The sequence below is a fragment of the Delphinus delphis genome, chromosome 16, assembly GCF_949987515.2.
Source record: "Delphinus delphis chromosome 16, mDelDel1.2, whole genome shotgun sequence".
Lineage (NCBI taxonomy): Eukaryota > Metazoa > Chordata > Mammalia > Artiodactyla > Delphinidae > Delphinus > Delphinus delphis.
This window is the reverse complement of record NC_082698.1, coordinates 31268096-31287757: the sequence shown is the minus strand read 5'-3', so window position 1 is coordinate 31287757 and position 19662 is coordinate 31268096. Positions and strand designations below refer to the sequence as shown.

General features: G+C 43.6%; 1 protein-coding gene across 2 annotated transcripts in view; it reads right to left on the bottom strand.

Annotated features, from left to right (window-relative positions):
* BLNK (B cell linker) overlaps positions 1-19662 on the bottom strand; it is a 75973-nt gene that overhangs the window by 51622 nt on the left and 4689 nt on the right. For both annotated transcript variants that reach the window (XM_060034398.1, XM_060034399.1), the window contains exon 2: positions 1331-1396. In XM_060034398.1, coding sequence (XP_059890381.1) covers positions 1331-1396 — 66 coding nt within the window. The remainder of the gene's footprint in view (positions 1-1330; positions 1397-19662) is intronic.

Sequence of the window (19662 nt, the reverse complement as noted above, 5' to 3'; positions counted from 1 at the left end):
TGATAATACATTTATAGTAGACTATTAATTATCTGTTTAAAAGGTATATGGTGGGCTTCCCTGCTGGCACAGCGGTTGAGAATCTGCCTGCCAATGCAGGGTTCAAGCTCTGGTCCAGGAAGATCCCACGTACTACGGAGCAACTAAGCCCATGAGACACAACTTCTGAGCCTGCACTCTAGAGCCCATGAGCCACAGTTCCTGAGCCCGCGAGACACAACTACTGAAGCCCATGTGCCTAGAGTCCATGCTCCGCAACAAGAGAAGCCACCGCAATGAGAAGCCCATGCACCACAACGAAGAGTAGCCCTACTCGCCATAACTAGAGAAAGCCCGTGTGCAGCATGAAGACCTAAAGCAGCCAAAAATAAATAAATAAGTAAACTTTAGGAAAAAGGTATATCGCTATTTTTACATACTAACAAAGAAAGATGTCCATGATTTAGCATTAATTAAAACCAACAAAGCAAGTTGGTAGAATGTGTATGTTGCCACTCATGATGAAAATGTATGTACTATATCTATGTTAATGTGTGTATGTGAGTATGTAAGCATACACATATAGATATATAAACCAAATTCACTCATGCTGTGTCCATTTCTGGGGAGCGGGTTAGGGTGGGGATAGGAGAAAGTGAGAGATTTTGACTTTGTACAATTCTGAACTCTTTGATTTTTTTTTTCCTGGTGAATCTGTATTACTTTCATAAAAACAAAAACAAAAAAGCCTTAAACAAAATCTTAACAGAATACCATTTCCCCTTTCCTCTTGACTTAGATTTTGAGTGGCAAATGCTGGTATGTACAATGTACAATTTCTATTCTCTAAAAAGCAACAAAAAGAACCTTAGGAGCTTGTGTGTGTGTCTGTGTGTGCAGGAAGGTTTGGAATTCTAACTTGCCCTCTCCAAGTGCCAATTGAAAACACCATTTTAAGGCCATAATTGAAAAAGCAGAAATCAAAATATGGAAACAGTTATGGCATCCTAAAGAAGTCAGGCTGTGTTCTTGCAGCTTCTCTTTTGGACTTCTCCAAGTGTGTCCTAGTGACCCTTGGCTAAGTGGTCAGAGAAGCTGATTGTCCTGCTTTCCAGGAGTGAGAGAGAAAAGCAAGGTGCCTGAGTACCACCCACTCCTTCACCATGTTTCCTGAATGTGGGTCTGACCACCATGACTCTAGCCATGAGTAAGAAAGTGTCGCATGCTAAAGAGGTTGCAACTCATCACTCGGGTAACAGGGAAGTTTTGTGTTCTTCCACTTAGTGCAGGCTGACATAAGATGTTATTCACATAAATAAGTGTTCACATAGTGCTATGGCATCTAACTTACTTTTTGATCTTGTTCATTATTCCACCTTCATTGTTCTTGATATCATGGACCATTTTTTGAAGCTGCCTGTAAGAAATGAAATTAAACATAAAATATTAACAACTAGGTTGATTTTTTAAAAAGTCTTCTCTCCTTCTTGAGTATAAAAAAAAAAAGAGAGAGAGAAAGAAACACCTTACCATAAACACCCAAACACCCGTTCAACGCCCCCACCCGTTGAAGTCTGGGTCAGTCTCAGGCTGTAAGAGGAATTCTGATTCTCAGATCAGAACAGAATATCTGTTCTGAGGAGACATGTGAGCTCTCATAAGCCTCACTGTTTATCACTTATTGTCCTCGGAGCATCAACATTGCAAGGATGCAGCTACCTTGAAGGACACAGTATAGACAGAAATCAGCCTCAAGATGTTTTTTTCTTGGTTAACTTTACTAGGTAGAATCTGGAAAATTGCACAGATATCTGAAACTTCTGCAGAACAAAAAGTAATATGCACAAAATCGAAAGATAAATGCCATGCTGGAAGAAATATTTGCAACACATAATAATAAGAAGAACTACATGTTTTGATTAACAAAGAAATCTTACAACTCAGTTAAAAAAGTTTAAAAATGTGGTAGGAAAATGAGCAAAAGATGTGAATGCAGAGCTAACAGAAAAAAAATACCAGTGGCCAACAGACCAATGAAAAGTTATTTAACATCACTTACATTTAAAGAAATCTAAATGGAAACAATGAGATATCATGTTCTACCTATCAGATGGGCAAAACTTAAGCATAATAATCCCCAGGATTGACAAGTATATGAGAATACAGATATTCTTGGGAATATAAATTATTACAATCAATATCTGTCAAAACGTAAAACCACTCTGCCTTTTGACCTGGAAATTCCACTGCTAGGAATTTACCTTATGAACATAGTCACAAGCTATACAAACATTATACATATCAGCATGTTTATTGCAGAATTATGTGTAATAACCCTACTCCTTCCTGCCTTTCCCACTAAAAACACCTGGGAACTACCTAAATGCCCATTTGTCATTAAAAGGGAACTAGTTAAATACACATTGATAAAACCATAAATGGAATACCACAGACCTTAAAGAAATACATCTATATTGCTGATATGTAAAAATACTCGAGGTATTAAGTTAAATGAAAATGGAGGATGAGGATAAAGAAAAGAAAGAAGGAAAATTCAGAATATGCATATATTTTTTTGTGGGAAAAAGAAGACATACATACATGTGTGCTGATATGGGCGTAACTTTTTAGAAGGATATGCAAGGAGTTGATAAATGGTTTTCAAAGCTAATTGTAATGAGAAAAGTTTACAAATTAGAAAAAGGGTCAGAGTATAGGACCATGTTTTGTTTTCTTAATAATGATTTTCTAACTTAAAATATATCTAAATAAAATTTCACATGGTTCTGCCTTGAAAGAGTTACATATTTGAATTTACCTTCCAGGTAAGCCTTTCCTTTGTTCTGAGAAAACTATTTCATTGGGCCCTTTAGTTAATGAAATGTAAACTTGTATATAGCCATTGTTCTAGAAGAAAATGGACTTTTTTCATTAAAAAATGCAGATTTTTCTCACTTTGGGAGCTAAGCCCCCTGTTAGCTAATATGAAGAGTGGTGCATAATTAGGCTTAGCATAGGTCTAGGAAACCCCATTGATTGGAACTGGAATCTGGGAGAACTAGTCTCTTGGACTATGTATGGATTTATGACTCATATGCTGCAAAGTTTTTTGGTGTAGGGATGGAGCAGTTGAGAGGATGAGAGGACAGCTTGTCAGAGGAACTCCGCCTGGCCTGGCCTGTTTGCGTCCTCCACTAAGTGTTAATCTCAGGCTAACTCTCCTGTGCTGATGTTCTGCTGTAGTTGTTTCCTGAGGGCCACTGGGCATCAAGGAAATGGCGGGAGATTTATTGCATAAGTGATAGACATTCCCTCTCTCAACAACCTTGGGAAAAGGGAGATTGTCATACAAGAAGTGGGAACTTAGACTGGGGATTTGGGGGAGCTCTTTTCCCTTCTAGGTCTAATCACTGTGAGGACCTGGAGACCTGAAGAGCAGAGACAAACCTGAGGGGTTTTCAATGGTGGGAAGCTGGAGGGGTGGGGAGGTAGCCCTGAACCTGAGACTGGGTCTGGGCCTCTGCGTTGAGAAGAGCCATCCACAACGCCATCCGTAGCCATTTTCAACGAGATAATTCTCTTTATTGTCTCTAAATCTTCAGTAGTATCCTGTCAGGATCTGTAGCCCAGCCTTGGTTGGGCTGTGGGGAAGAGTGTGTCCCATTGGCACAGAGCAGTGGAGTGCAGAGGGAGGACAGACTGGAGAGTGGAGTAGAAAGAGAAGAGAGACTTCTTTCAGGACATCCTTAAGGCTGCATCTTGGGGAATCATTTACATAACTGGGGGACCCACTGAGGGGCCCAAGTTCAGATATGGGAAGGTCAGTGCAAGTCATAATTTGGGTAACAAAGGAAATGAGGCCACATCTTATATCGCTAGTTAGGGAGGCTGGGCATGTTGACTCCATAAGTGTGAGAGCGCAGCAAAGCACCAGGCTCAGCGGCAGAGAGAGAAGGATGGATGAGGGAGAAGAGGACCAACTGGCCCATCAGAGACACACAGAGGGTCCTTCAAACTGGACTCTTGAGTTACCTCAGAACCATACAGTATTCTAGAATTTGTTCACGTACATCCTGTACAAACCCCTTTCTCCTTTACCGGAGGAACTATAGAGAATCTGTGAGATAGAGGAATGGGTGAAAATGAAAAATAGGAGGTCTGGGAGTAGAGAGGAAATGAGATTGAGAGAGAGGTTGAAATGGATTGATTGGAAAGAACTTGAATAATTTCAAGTGGAGAGCAGAGGGCACCTCTGGTTATAAGCTGACTGTAACCGAGTGGAAAGTCTTTAGCCTAAGTTAATGCCTAAAGGGGTAAAAGGCCAAAATGAGCCAGAGTGAAGGATCCTATCAGAGGCCTGTCAAGAGTGGGACACAGGCAGAGTAATAGGGAGCCAGAGGCTGATTTGCATAAGTGAAACCTTTGCTGTAGGCGTAGACAAACAGATGTTACAAACAGTTGCAAAAAATTTGAGGTAATTTTGTCATTTGTTCAACTTGGTAGCTGATGCTTCTTGGCATTTCCTAATTACTTTTAATTATAGATTATTAAAATAATTATAATCTATAACTATAGTAAATCGTTGAATTTTTCTCCTCCCTCTGCGTCTCATTCACACAAATCCTGACGTCCACAGACTGCTCAGTTACAGCCGCCAAACTTAGGTTACCTTACAAGTCAGTGTCCCCCAAACCAAGAAAATGTGGTAACGCTCTCAGCTCATTCTATCAACTCTTCATACACTGTGCGATGCACAGCTTTTGCTGCCCTCTAGTATCTTCTGCTCCATTTTGGAGCACATTTTTTCCTCTACCACAACTTGAAGGATATGCAATAGCAAAGAAATGTGCAACTGGACTGTTTCAGGAGAGGATGCTCTCGAGCTGAACATCAGTTGTTTCACCGTGATAAGTTGTGTGTAGGTGAAAATAGGTAAGGCATAAAAAAGTTGCACTTTGATTTTTCGTTTCTGAGATATCCTTCTATGGTTGGGAGAATGCATAATAGGATCACAATGTTCTAATTTTTTAAAGTTGTGAAGAGACAGCCATGTGTACGTAACAAAATAAAACAAAGGACATAGCTTATCTAATACACATTTTAAAACAATATTAATATGCAATTTTTAAGCAGTATGGCATTTAGGCGTTTAAAAATGGTGAGAAGGTAATATAAATAATTATATTTATTATTCCTTGTATAAACCAAATTGAATTTTATATTCTCTCCTTGGTCATTGTTTTAAATTTTTTTTTCAAGGTTTTGAGTTAATATCAACAAATTTATTTAACAACACACTGTAGTGTGTTGGCTGAGCCTGGATCTCAATAAATTTAGATCCCATGAGGTCCTGAGAGAGGAAAAATCATCATTTGAAAGTTACCAGCAGTTTTTTGCCTTCAAAGAAGCAGCTTACTTTAGAATCTGATAGACCCGTGGTCCTCACACCAAACTGCACCGGAATCACCTGGAGGCCCTTTGAAACCCAGAGTTTCACTCCACCCCCGGAGTTTCTGATTGGGTACATCTAGGTGGGGCTGGAGAATTTGCATTTCTAACAAGTTCCCAGGTGATGCTGACTCTACTGCTCAGAAGCCCATCCTTTGGGCTCAACTGTGACGGATCATACCTTTTCCCACTGCGGGCCTTTTAGTTGTGTCAAGTAAAGCAAATACCTGCTTGAGGAAAATTAAAATCCTTGTTAACCCCATGCAAAGTTTCAGACAGAGAAGCTGAGTGGTCAGTTTGGTAACCTAATTTGGACGTATTCTTTACCAGACTGTCACTTCTTTATGGGACCTGATTTTTCTCTGTGGGAATTTAGACTACCTTGTGCCTGTATATTTTTATTTTTCTTATAGTCACACACTTTCTTCTTGAGCCACAGTTTGTAAAAGCTGCAGAGTGGAGATGAAGGGGCTACAGGAAGGATGTGCCCCTGACACTGTGCAGTAGTCCAGAAGCAACTGGACCTGCTCTGAACGGAGTGCTATGGCTGAGATTTTGTCATTCCTCATATGGTGCTCTAACACGGAATAGCACGGAATGTGGTGGCATTGGGATGAAGACACAACCATAGCGCTATCTGTGGGGGATGAGCTGTCCTTGCTGTCACTCATCCTGCAAAGACTCCAGTCCAGAAACTGGCAGTGAAGAAAACGAGGATGTGGTCGGCAGGTCTTGGGCTCTGGTACCGGGATGTTTCCTGTCTACCTGTGGCCTCCTGGTTGCTGGTCCCTGGACTACAGGTTGAGTTGACCTCTAGTAGCATTCATTCTCGTGATGCAGAGGTGAGCTGGCACTCGACGTGGTCTCTGGCTGGGAGCAAAGCAGGGAGGACCTGAGGAAGTGTCCAGGACACTAAGCGAAGCCTTGACTAGTAGCAAATATGTGTCATTCTTTGTGTTATACTTCCCTTCTGTTATTCCTCAAACTTCAGTGAAGTCTTATTAACTCTGTTAGGACTGGGGGGAAATAAGGGATGGGTTGGTGGAAAGAGGTGGAAGGAGCCCAAGAAATCCAGATGGAACCTAGAAGATACCCTCTGCACCAGAGAATGGCTCCTAGAGACTGGTGAATGGATCTGGACACAAGCAAGAGCCAGAGTAGAGATGTGGGACGTGCAAGCAGCCCCAGGACACTCAGAATCCCAGGGGAAGGAAGTCTGTAAAAGTGGGCTAGGGCTACTATGATTTGAATGGCAAAAGATAACCATTTTTCTTTTCTTTTTTTGTTTTTTCTTTTCTTTTTTGGACTCACAGGCAAGTAGTGGCTGGTTACACAGGCTGTACAATTTTTAATTTCTGATGATTTCTGATTTAAAATGTAATGTGTGCTAAGTAAAAGAATCCAATCTGAAACAACTACATACTGTATGATTCCACCTGGAATCTGGAAAAGGCAAAACCACGGAGACAGTAAAAAGATCAGAGGTTTGTTAGGACCTCAGGAGGAGGAAAGGATTTTTAGGGAACATGGGATTTTTAGGGCAGTGAAACTATTTTGTGTGAGACTGTTAATGGCAGCTGTATGCAATGCATGTTCATTGTAGATGAACTTGGGTAGATTTCCTCCAGGCCGGAAGGTACCCCAGAATTGGGTTTTATTATTATTGTTGTTGCTGTGGGGTTTTTTTTTTTTTTTTTGGTAGTGGCAGGGAGGGTTAACTGAGAACACTCCCGAGCCTGACATGGCTGGTTGGCATGGAAGTATGGCTTGGTGGGATGCAGAGCTCCACTAGGGCTGGGATTGGGGTGGGGGGCACTGGGAGGGCAGCTGCACGTGGCCAGATCAGCAAAGAGTAGTCCAAAAACAGACATATTTCACTAAAAACCTTTCTAATAATTTTTATTATATACAGGACATGATTTAAAATATGCTATCATCTGCAAGAGTGCTTTTTTTTAAAGTTTAGTAGAAAAAAAATCAGAAAACATCTTGTTTTCCTTTTAGCTTCTTATTGCACTCAGAGAGGACCATGAAAAGACAGGTTTTAGTGTATTTTTTTTCACTCTGTTTTTCTAGAAAAAGTGGAATGTAAAGCAATGTTAATCTGAGAAAATCCCTATTTAATCTGGATTTCGGAATGGATTAAAGAGGGTTTCATATTCAAGCAACTCTTCACAAACAAAAAGAGCAGGCAACTCCTTCCTCCTTCTTCCCCCCCACATCTTAACCTCAAGCCCAGTTCTGGAGTTTCATCCTTTCAGTATGCGCGGGGCTGGTCCTTCTCCTGCAGCCAAGATCCACGCCTACAGCTGCCCCTTTGCACCAGGAAGAAGCTGCCTCCGCCCGTGTACCTCTCCAATCCACGCTCTGAAGCTGTGTCAGGGCCTATTCAGCTAATGTTTCTAAAACCCAGCTTTCACCAGGCCGCTCCCTCCTCAAGGGCCTGCAGCACCCCAATGTCTATTGAATCAAGCCTGGCTTTTTGTTACTCTTGGCTGAGAGTTACTCAGTCTCACCCTGAGTTCCCGGAACTGCGAGGGTGACTGCCTGTGAATTAGCTACACCTGCTTGGTTGGGTACTCTTAGGACATCTACCTGTGTTCTCCTCACAACTGGCCTGGTATCTCCAACTTCTATGTTTCTTAGATCAAATCGGAGTAGAAATATCTCTAATATTGTCTTTGGTATATGGAGAGGCAAAGAGAACATCCAGTCTCTTAACTACTTCACGCTATGAACGGATTTTTTTAAATGTAACTCTCATCACTAGGTCTGCTGATTCTTTAGCTGACTTCCCCCTTTTACTTGAGTTTAAATGATCTCATTATTGACTCTGGATGTCTTTTTTAAGATGCTACTAATCATTTTATGGTATATTTTATTTTTGTTATTAAATTTAGCAAGTAATTAAATAATCTGGTGTTCTTGGATCTTCAGGCTTGAAATTTCCAAGCTTTTTTTTTTTTTTTAACTTTTTCTCTCTCTCACTGACTATTCATCTCCTCTCACCAGTTACATCAATTCATCTTTAGATGCATCTTACCCATCTCTGTACCCTCCTGTCCACTCCTTCAGCTACAGCCATTGTGATCTCATGGATGATGGACTATGCCAGTGGTCCCTCATCTTTTGTTTTTAACTTTTTATTTTATATTGGAGTATAGTTGATTAACAAGTTGTGCTAGTTTCAGGTGTACAGCAAAGCGACTCAGTTATACATACACACGTATCCACTCCTTTTCAAATTCTCCTCCCATTCAGGTTGCCACATAACATTGAGCAGAGTTCCCTGTGCTGGTCATCCACTTTAAATACAGCAGTGTGTACATGTCAATCCCAAACCCCCTAACTATTCCCCCCGCCCCGCTTCCCCCTCGGCAACCACAAGTTCGCTCTCCAAGTCTATGAGTCTGTTTCTGTTTTGTAAATAAGTTCATTTGTATCATTTTTCTTTAGATTCCTCATATAAGCGATATCATACAATATTTCTCTCTCTCTCTGTCTGACTTACTTCACTCAGTATGACAATCTTTAGGTCCATCCATGTTGCTGCAAATGGCATTATTTCATTCTTTTTTTTAAATAAATTTATTTATTTGTTTGTTTTTTATTTTTGGCTGTGTTGGGTCTTCGTTGCTGTGCATGGGCTTTCTCTAGGTGAGGCAAGCAGGGGCTACTCTTCATTGCGGTGCGTGGGCTTCTCATTGCAATGGCTTCTCTTGTTGCAGAGCACAGGCTCTAGAGTGCAGGCAGTAGTTGTGGCACACGGGCTTAGTTGCTCTGCAGCATGTGGGATCTTCCCGGGCCAGAGATTGAACGTGTCCCCTGCATTGGCAGGCAGATTCTTAACCACTGCGCCACCAGGGAAGCCCTATTTCATTCTTTTTATGGCTGAGTAATATTCCATTGTATATATGTACCACATCTTCTTTATTCATTCCTCTGTGGTCCCCCATCTTGTCTCCCTACCTTCAGTCTCTCCCCTTCCCCATGTTCATTTTCTTAAATTGCTTTTATCATGTCATTCCACTCATGAATAGTCTTCGATGTCTCCCTGTTGCTTGCAGGATAAGGTAAAAACTCATTAGCTTGGCATTCAAAGGCCTTCAAAATTTGGACACCAAACATTTTAGACATAATTAACCCACTGTTATGAACACACAATTGTTCCCATTCCATCCCACCAGCCCACGGCCCAGCTCAAGTCATCCCTTTCCCCTTACAGATCATTTCTTGATCTGTACACAGGAAAGGCACAGGAAGGGAGGCCACTTAAGGAAAGAGCACTGGATTGAGAGTCTAGAGATGCAGATTCTACTCTAATCTCTGAAGCTTCCTGGCTGTGCAAATCTGAGCAATTCTTGTCACACTTAATGCTTCATTTTCTCCTGTAAAATGAGAAGGCTGGATTACACGGACATTCAAGTCTTTCGCAGCTCTAAATTATATTTCTATATATCCTGAATTCATAGCACTCACGTAGTACTTAGTCATTTAATCTCCAGTGCTATAGCAATTTTTGAATTATGATTTGGTTCACATGACATCTTTTGTATTTTATATCTTAAACTGTTTTTTTGTCCTAAACTGAGAATAGTTTTTTTGCTCAGTTTATGAAAGTAATACAGCTAATTTTTTAAAATTCATGTGATACAGATAGATAACAAGTGAAAACTACTCATAATTCTTTGCTGGGAACAGGGAAGATCAGAGAGCTGTAAGAATCCTAAAAAGGGAGTGACTCCTTTGAGGTTTTAAGATGAAGTGACCTGAGAGCTGGGTCTTGATGGGAAAATAAAAATTCACCAGGCAGAAGAGTGAGGAACAGCAGCTAAGTAGTGGGAACGGCAACTACAAAGGTTCAGAGGAAATTGTCTGAGATGTTTGGGGTCTAGTGAGAAGCTGAGAGTGCCAGGAATTGGGGGTATGGGGGGAAGGTGCCGTCAAAGCTGAGGCTGGGTTGGGGGGATACAGGGAGTCAAGGACCTTGTTAGACAGGCCAAGGAGATGGGATTTATGGGCAACAGGAAGCCTTTGGAAACCTTTACTCAGAGGAGTGTCATGATTAGGGTGGAAGAATGGAGGAGGGCCTAGGCATGGTGACACTGGTGACTCAGAGACCAGTAGGAAGGCAACTCTGCTGGGCCCTGGCCCAAGCCCACAGCAGTGGGATCCCCAAAATAGTGGGGTAACACTAGGAGTGGCCTTCAGGGCCTCAGCTGGGCAGAAGAGAGAATTGATGGCCGCAAGGCCAACAGTTCTCACAGAGGACTGTGCTGGAACACAGCGCCGTGTCAGTAGCCCTGGTCCTGTCTTCATTTAAAATGCCAATATTTTGTTCATCATGGAATTTTTTGCATTAATTTTGATTTTTAAAATATTGCATGAAAATATTATTTCTTGATTTACTGACTTGGGGGGCCTCCCCCTTAAAGTTTAATATTATTATTTGTTTTATGTAAGACATGTATTTGACTTATTTACTCCACAAATATTCAGTGAGTGCAGACTGAGTAGGGCATGTGTGGATCCAGAGCTACCCTGAACACAAACCCTGTGTCTGGTAATGCAGGAGGAAGGTCCCTTCTGCCACCATATCACATGACAGAAGCCTATGACTTATATCAGACCAGAGGACAGAGAGAGGCAGATGGGTGGGGGGTAGGAATTCTCTGATTCACACAAAATATCTTCCTTTTGGATAACTTCCATCTCAAAACTGAAGTCTGGCTACCGACCGTCATTTTGAAACAGAATGCCACTTTTTAGTGAGTATTCTGTTTTTTGCATGCAGCAGACCTTGTCCTATCACCAGCTTCCCTCCTCCGTCCTTTCCACAGCCTCTTCTAGCCCTGGCCTGGCTTCCTCATGCCCCATTTCCTCCAGGCCAGCCTTTCTGTGGTATTATTGGTGTTATATTTAGATTTGCAAATTCAGCAACCAAAGCTGCTTCCTTCTGGAGAGCGAGTCCACGGTGAAGCTGGGACAGAAGTTTTGGCAAGTCCTTTCCATCCTGTGATAACCTGAGAAGCCTCCCAAGAGGGAGGTAGCTCCCCCAGCCCCATTCACAGATGCAGGTACAAGGCCCAGGAGGTCACCGGGCTGGTCTCAGACCACGCAGCTCTGAAATCCCAACTCCTAGTTTTGCCTGTTATCAAGGTAGTCACAGAAGTTTGGTGGTGAGAGAGACTTTAGGAATATCCTGGGTCAGCCTCCTACTGGAAGGGAGGACACTAAATTCCAGAGACATTTTCCCATTGCACCAAGATCAATTATTGAGGATTCCCCCAGCTCTTTCCCTCACACCCTGCTCCTTCCCTTTCCACACATGGTCTCAGTCTCCTTCTAGAGGAGCAGCTTTTCCATGGCAGGGATGTGCCTTCCAACTTCTCATACCACAGCCCAGAGCCATGGTTACAGTCCAAGCCCAGTGAGCCAGGCTAGTGGTCAGTTGGATAATCAATGGCGACAACAGTGAACGCCAGCACTCACTGAGCATGTGTTATGTGCCAGGTACTTCGCGTGCTTATCTCATTTAACCCTCACAACCGTGTGAGGTAGGTCTTATTATTATCCCCATTTTAAAAAGTGTGATAAAAACTAACCACACAACCTTAAATTTACGATCGTAACCAATTTTAAGTGTACAGTCAGTAGTGTATTCACATACGCATTGTATATTCACATTGTTGTGATTATCCTAATTTTTATAGTGAGAAAATATTTGCCCAGAGAAGTAATTTGCCCCAGGTCCTACATGTAATAAACAACAGAGCTGGGATTCCAAATCGGGCTGTCTGACTCCAGAACCCGTGCTCTCATCACCCCTGGATGACATGTGCTGACTTGTCTCAGCTTGGGCCCCTCACCAGGGTGGATGACCAGCTTCACCACGGGCCTCTTTGGGCACCTTCCTCTCCGTCCCTGGAGAAGGCATCCAATCCCTCTCCCAGCCAAGTGGGTTTTACCGGGAACACATGTGCCCCCACTGCCCTGCCACTAGTCCCCAAGGTCAGACTTGTTGCTAGATGGTTGCATGGTCTCTTAGGGGCCTGTTTCAGTCTTTAGGGAGGGGCAGAGAAAAAAGAGGAAGAGACAGATGGCAGGAAAAGGCGGAAAGAGAGGGCAGGGCACGCAGGCGGCAGGAAGGAATGTGGCAGGGGCTCTCTGGGTCCGGAACAGGCTTACAAGCAGAGTGGCTGAGCTCAGCTGCAAGGAGACCTGGGTAGCTATCCCTGTGTGCCCTTCTTATCACCCTAGTCAGAAAGGCCACCTAAGAGTCCTGGAGTAGGGGCATGTGTGCACCTTGCACGTGAGCATCTCGCAGCCTGCGTTGTCTTACTAACCACCTATTAACCAGAGAAAGTAATTTTCAAGTTTCTGCAGACGCTCCACCATTTCCTTCTTTTTTTCCCACTGAGATCTGCAAATATTTTGTGGTAGTCTCTGGCATATCTAGATTGCTGATCTCGGTTATAAGCAGACCGAAATTGGGCTGACTTGGCATAACCAGGACCAAGGATGATCCTACTAATACCCTGATTCCTTTCCAAAAAACTCCTGGCACACTCTACCCTATCAGAGGCAGTGAGGCTTGGGCCACACCGCTCTGACACTGATGAGATGACAGGAAACTAGGTTATACTAGCTGTAAAAAGTTCTTAGAAGATTTGCCCCTTGATGTGACAGCAGAAATTGTCAGGCTCCCCCCCTCCCAGATTTTAGGGGTCTGTAGGGATGCAGCACTTTCCTTCCTCTTGCTGGTGCTTGCTCTCACTCACCCACACAGCAGGGAGGGGCTGGGATAGAGGGAAGCTTCTTCCTAAAACATGTGAAAGCAGGTTGTGAAAAGCAAAAACATTAAGGGAGGCTCATGGGTTTGGAAGAACCCCCAGAGGTCCTGTTACTTAATCCTGTACTGGGCTCTGATTTTTTTTTTTAAGCCTATTTTTTTAAATATAAATTTATTTATTTTTGGCTGCTTTGGGTCTTCGTTGCTGCGCACGGGCTTTCTCTAGTTGCTGAGAGCGGGGCCTACTCTTCGCTGCGGTGTGTGGTCTCTCATTGCAGTGGCTTCTTTTGTTGCGGAGCACAGACTCTAGGTGCGCGGGCTTCAGTAGTTGTGGTGCGCAGGCTCAGTAGTTGTCGTTTATGGGCTCTAGAGCGCAGGCTCAGTAGTTGTGGCGCACGGGCTTAGTTGCTCCACGACATGTGGGATCTTCCTGGACCAGGGCTCGAACCCATGTACCCTGCATTGGCAGGTGGATTCTTATCCACTGCGCCACCAGGGAAGTCCCTGGGCTCTGATTTGCTTCTTGTTCTAACTAGTTGCTGGTAGCAGGAATTTTGTGATGTTTACAGTTTTTCCTCTAACAGCATGAAAATTATTGTGTGAAACTGATGATTCTCAAATTTGTAAGACTCAAGGATAAATAAGTAACTCTAATCATTTTCATAAAATTCTGAAAATATAATCCTATGTAATTCTAGAAAAGGAATATGTTTTAAGAATTTGAGCGTGTTCTTTAAAAAATTAGCCTTAATGTAGAAAAAACATGAGCCTTGGCTGTGTCTACATGGTACACCCACTTGTCTGGGCATTCATTTCTATAGCTAAAAGCAAAGATATTTTCAGGGAGTAAAGAGAGATTTTGCAGAATGGTATTGCCGATACATTGAAAAAATTTGACTGAAGCTCATTTCTTTGGGATCTTAGTGAAAAAAAGATATTGGGGAATATCACGTGTAGGGATTGAAGTGGAAGGAAGCATTGACATTCTTAAATGTTTACCATCCAGAAACATTTATCGATAATACATTTTTTATTTTTTTGGGCGCACCGCGCGGCTCGCGAGATCTTAGTTCTCCAACCAGGAATCTAACCCGGGCGCACGATAGAGAAAGCCCTGAGTCCTAAACACTGGACTGCCAGGGAATTCCCCAGTTAATACATTTTTTTTTAAAAAAACAGCTTTGATACAGTATCTAATTGGTCGAACAAAAATATGATCATGGGGCTTCCCTGGTGGCGCAGTGGTTGAGAGTCCGCCTGCCGATGCAGGGGATACGGGTTCGTGCCCCGGTCCGGGAAGATCCCACATGCCGCGGAGCAGCTGGGCCTGCGCGTCCGGAGCCTGTGCTCCACAACGGGAGAGGCCACAACAGTGAGAGGCCCGCATAGTGCAAAAAAAAAAAAAAAAAAAAAAAAAAAAAAGATCATGGATCCTCATAATATTTTATGGTAAATATGGAAAATAATTTCATTATCAAAAATTCATCATTCCACCATTTCAAAGTGTTCAATTCAGTGGCATTTAGTAAATTCACAGTGCTGTGCAATCACCACCACTAATTAGTTGCAGAGCAGTTCCTCACCCCAAGTAGTCATTAACAATTTTAAAGCTGATTTTTTTTTCCAATTTACTTTTGAGGCACATGAATAACTTTTGTTTTAGTCATGTTAGGAGTTGTTTTCAGCATTCATCAGGTGAATCTGACCAGTCATCTGGGATTGGTTGGGCAACTGAAATAATCTGTAAATGTGGTGATGACATGAAATCAAAAGGTTTTCAGTTGTAAAAAGCAGATTTTGACCCTGAACAGGCTGTAAAGACAATTCAAAAGGCAAAATAGTTACATGTATGTAGAGGGCCCAGTTTTCCAGTGATGTGGTATTACATTTGCCATGCTCCTTTTTGAAAGTATATTTCTCATGTTTGTATTTGATTCTACTGTAGTTATTTGCACTAAAATGACTGTTTCCTTCCTGTCCAGGATTAGGTATGGTCATTAATATGTCAAACATGCTTAAACAAACTCTTCACCCTGCAGTTTTTGCACTTTGAACCAAGTGAAGTTGTAAAGTAAACAGCAACAACATAGTCAATGGGGGAGGCATTTCTTTCTACCTTTGAGCTCAACTCTCTAATCCTCTGGTCCAAGCAACCTCAGCCACAGCCTCCCCGCTGGGAACTCCCTTTACTTAGGTGTGGTCTCCCTCCTCTGACCTTCCCCTCCTTCTTATCACCACTTTCCTGAACAATGTCCCCTTCTTTCAACTAACAACCATAGACTGAGCCACCTCTGTGCTGGAGACAGAAGAGCACAGCTCTCTGTCCCCACGGTCTGAGCTGTTAGACTCCCACTTGGATGTTAGTGACAGCTAAGGCTTAATGCCTTAACCTATTACACATAGTGATGTTTAAGTTTGGACCAGGACTCTGAGACACGCCTTATCCCAGGAGGATGTCTCTCTAATGACACAACTGGGGCAACAGGAGAGCCCAGGCCAGGAGGGACTTGTGCAGAGGGGACATTGACTGAACTTTTACTCTCTATTTAATATGTTTACTGTTACAACACCCTTATTATATTATATATTATTATTCCCATTTTCCAGGTGAAAAGCTGAGGCTAAAAAGGATTAAGTAACCTTCTCAAAGACCAAGAACAAGGGAGTACAGAGCAAGCATTCAAACCTAGGTCTGCCTGATTCCAAAGTTCAGCAAAAAACACCTTTCTGGGGCCCTTCTTAAATTATACAACATGGTCCTGTATGCTTAGTCTACACATAAGATCAACTCTGCTCTTTTTAATTATAACTCACTCTCAGATTCCATGAACAATTGTGGGAGCATTCCTTGAAAAATATATAGTCTCAGTAGGGTACCAAACATGACTGAGTCAGTGTGAAATTCAAGTTTGGACCTGGAAACATATAATAGCATGAAATACTGACAGTAATATTCTGTAGGGCCTCACTGGGGTTTCTGACTAGTAAATTAGCTGCTTTTTAGTTAAACAAAAAAAAAAAAGTCTCGGAAAAATACAGAACACAGACTAAGCTAGAACGTTTTACTGGCCAGTAAATAACACAGGAAAAAAAAAAAGGAAGGCGTGGCCTGCTGTTCCTCCCTCCTCCTAGGCAAACATGGAGGTGTAGTTCTAGACTAGGCCTTTCTGGTGTGAGCTTGGATAAGTGACTTCACCTCTCTGGGCCTCTTACCTGAGGGACTAGAGAGATGGCCGCTCCCTCTCACTTGCCCTGTAAACCTTTCTGATTTGGGGGCTGGGGAGAGGAAAGGAGGAGGCTTCTCCACTGATGTTTGCGTCCTGACACACTGCAGGGAGAGCTGGCTCAGCCGAGGGGGCTCACGGAACTTGTGGCCAGCACTGGCTACCTAATTTCTGGGGCTCGGTGTAAAATGAAAATGCAGGGCTACTAGTTGAAAATTATTGAGAATCTTAAGACTGCAACAGCAGACATTAAACCAAGCATGGGGCCCTGTGAGACTGCACAGCACAGGCCCAGGAAACTTGGTGGCCTCTGCTGTGTATTCCCTACACTGTGGGGAGTGTTGAAACCTGGAGGAGATCTGGGGCCCCCAGCTAGCCTGCTGGGAGGCAGAGACGCCCCCGGGATAACGAGCTCCTTTTTCGGGAAAGTGGCCAACAGGGAAGCACCGCCCATCAAGGACATGCAATACATCCCTTAAGCTGGCTTCCATGCCTTGCTGTGGAAATGAGCATTGAAACAAGCCATGCTGGACTGAGGGACTACGGCCTGTTTGGGGGCCTAGACCATGATGCTGTAAAAGGGTTGTGAAAACACCTGAGTGGAAAATCAGCCTGCAGATATAGCTGCTGATGGATGACCTTTCGGAAGGGAGGTGAGACAGGACAGGTAGGAGAAGGCGGGTCAAACAACGAGGAGCTGGAGGGAGGAGTTGTTGGGAGCAGACAGTCCTCAGCTGTGGAGCGAGGTACAGGCGTGGGAAGGAAGACAAGCTTGCCCACTGAGGGACGCAGAACTGGGAATGGGAGCACATGAGCCAGCAAGAGGCTCAGCCCACAGCAGGAGGTGTGCTTCTCTGAGGGAGGGTTTCCACCGCAGACCAGGGGACCTGTGCTCCAACATCAGAGCCCGGCACAAAAGCTGCTTCGCTACAGCGTGCTGGGGAGCCTCGAGGTCAGTGGGACCTAGCGGACAGTTAGCTGGAGCACGCTTCAGGGTTCACGGCTCCCTGGATCTGGAGGCAGGACTTGGATGGGGCTGGAATTCCACCCAATCTGCAGGGGGGGCCCATTTCTGGAGCCACAGGTGTGCCATCCTCTTAACCTCTAACTGTGTGCTTGGTCCCTGGAGGCTTAGGAAGCTGAGCAGGTACGTGGAATGAGAAAACTAAAGCTGTTTCTGAGAGCTTAGACATCAACACCTAAGGGAGCAAATAGAGAGGTGCAGGGTCACCTTAAAGAAGCAGAATGGTTCCAGGTCAGTGAGATTTAAGGGGACCTGATGGATCCAAATCACAAAGTAAGAGACACAATGTGTCTGATGGGGAGGCAGCGGCAGCCCCTGTGACCACTAACCTACAGAATCGGAGTCTGACTGACTTTTTATCCTAACTCTAGTGGTGTCCACTCAAGTTGCCCAGTCTACTTAGAGAGGTAGAAACATACTATTCTAAGGCGACATGATGTCTGGAAATCTTTTCCTGCTCTCACTTCTCTATCCAGGAGAGAACAACTTATGCTTCAGTGGTGCGTGGAGTTCCTGGAATCTAGTTTTGTTTGACACTAAAAATTCTTTTTTTCAAAAACAACTCATTGAAATATAGGCTCAAGCACTTCTGAACTTTCCCCTTGGCAACCCCTGACCCAAATCATCCCAGACAGAGGAAAATCAGTCCAGCAAGCAGAGGCCACATCAATTGCAAAGCTATGTATTATGAATACATACTGTCACTATAAGCACATGCAAGTGAATCTGTGCTTCCTGCTCTACACAGAATTCATTCCACTTGGTCTCGATCAGAGTTTCCCAGATGCAGCACTATTGACATTTTGGGCCAGATAATACTTTGCTGTAAGGATTGCTCTGCACAGTTCAGGGTGTTTAGCAGCACCCCGGCATCTACCTACGAGGTGCGAGCAGCACCCCCTCCCCAAGTGGGATAGTCAAATGTCCCCTGGAGGGCAAAATTGTCCCTGGTGGAGAACCACTGATCTAAATGATGCAGCTATGTCTTGGGGGAGGGCAGAAGGAGATACCTTCTATGGGGTTTATTAAAAAGCCAAAGAAAGCCATCCAGTGTTTCAATATCTCTATAACAAGCTATTATTTAATTTCTTTTTTTTCTTATTCATGTTTTCTTTAACAAGCCTAGATTCCTTCATGTCATTGCATGAGGGCAATAGTAAGATCCTCTTTGAAAAGGCACCAAATAAGTAAATTCTCCACAGAACAGATGAGGTTAATCATCTGTGGGGGAAAACCGAGAGATTGTAAATGTGTGCCTAAGGCATCTGGTACCAGCCCAATCTCCTCCCGTCCAGTGATGTAAGAGGCAGGGCTAGAGTGTAATTGTGGTTCAGTTCTTGGAAACCGAATTAATTGCATCATAGCCACTTTGGGGACAGGTTGCACGAAGAGGGAGGAATTGTTCAGCCACAGCACATATTGTTCAGGTGATTATTGGATCCAGAAGAGAGGGTGCTTGAATATGTGGACTCTGGTTTAGCATTTTCCTGGCAGACCCATGCCCAGAGTGGATGAGAAAGAGTGCCTTGAGTTTTCCTACGTGATGATCCTGAAATCCACAAACACTAAGCAAATGTCTAAAGTGGCTCCCATGTAGCTTGCCCATGAGAAGACAGAGACCTTGTCTGAGAATTGCATCCATTGGTACAACACAATATAGCCTAGTTGTGCAGGTTCTCAGCTGACATAAGGCAGGTAGGCAGTGTGAGGAGAATAGGAAACCATACTTCCTGGGAAGTCTATCTTATCTCTACCATTAGATGCTGTGCCTCCTCTTGCCCTCCCACCTCAGCACTGGCCTCTGATCTAAACTTATAAAAGAATGAGAAGAGAGATGCCCGAGATACACTTGTATTCAGGATGTGCTCTATCCACCCACTGTGAGCCCCTGGGCAGCTTCCTGCTCTGCTTGCCCTCCAGTTAAAGGGGGTTGGATCTTCTACCGTGAGTAGGAAGAGAGAGAACAGATGGTCACTCATGAAGGGTGGGTTAAAGTACTGATTGTTGTATTTACTTTTTATTTACTTGTTATACTGACCATGTGACAAATATTCTGGGCACTTTAGCCCATGCCTTCACAACAAGCCTGTGAGGAAGGCATCTCTAGTTTTATTTGACAGTTGAGGAAAACTGAGGCTTAGAGAAGTTGAGTGATTTCATCAGGACCCATAGCTCGTAATTGGCAATCGGAATCC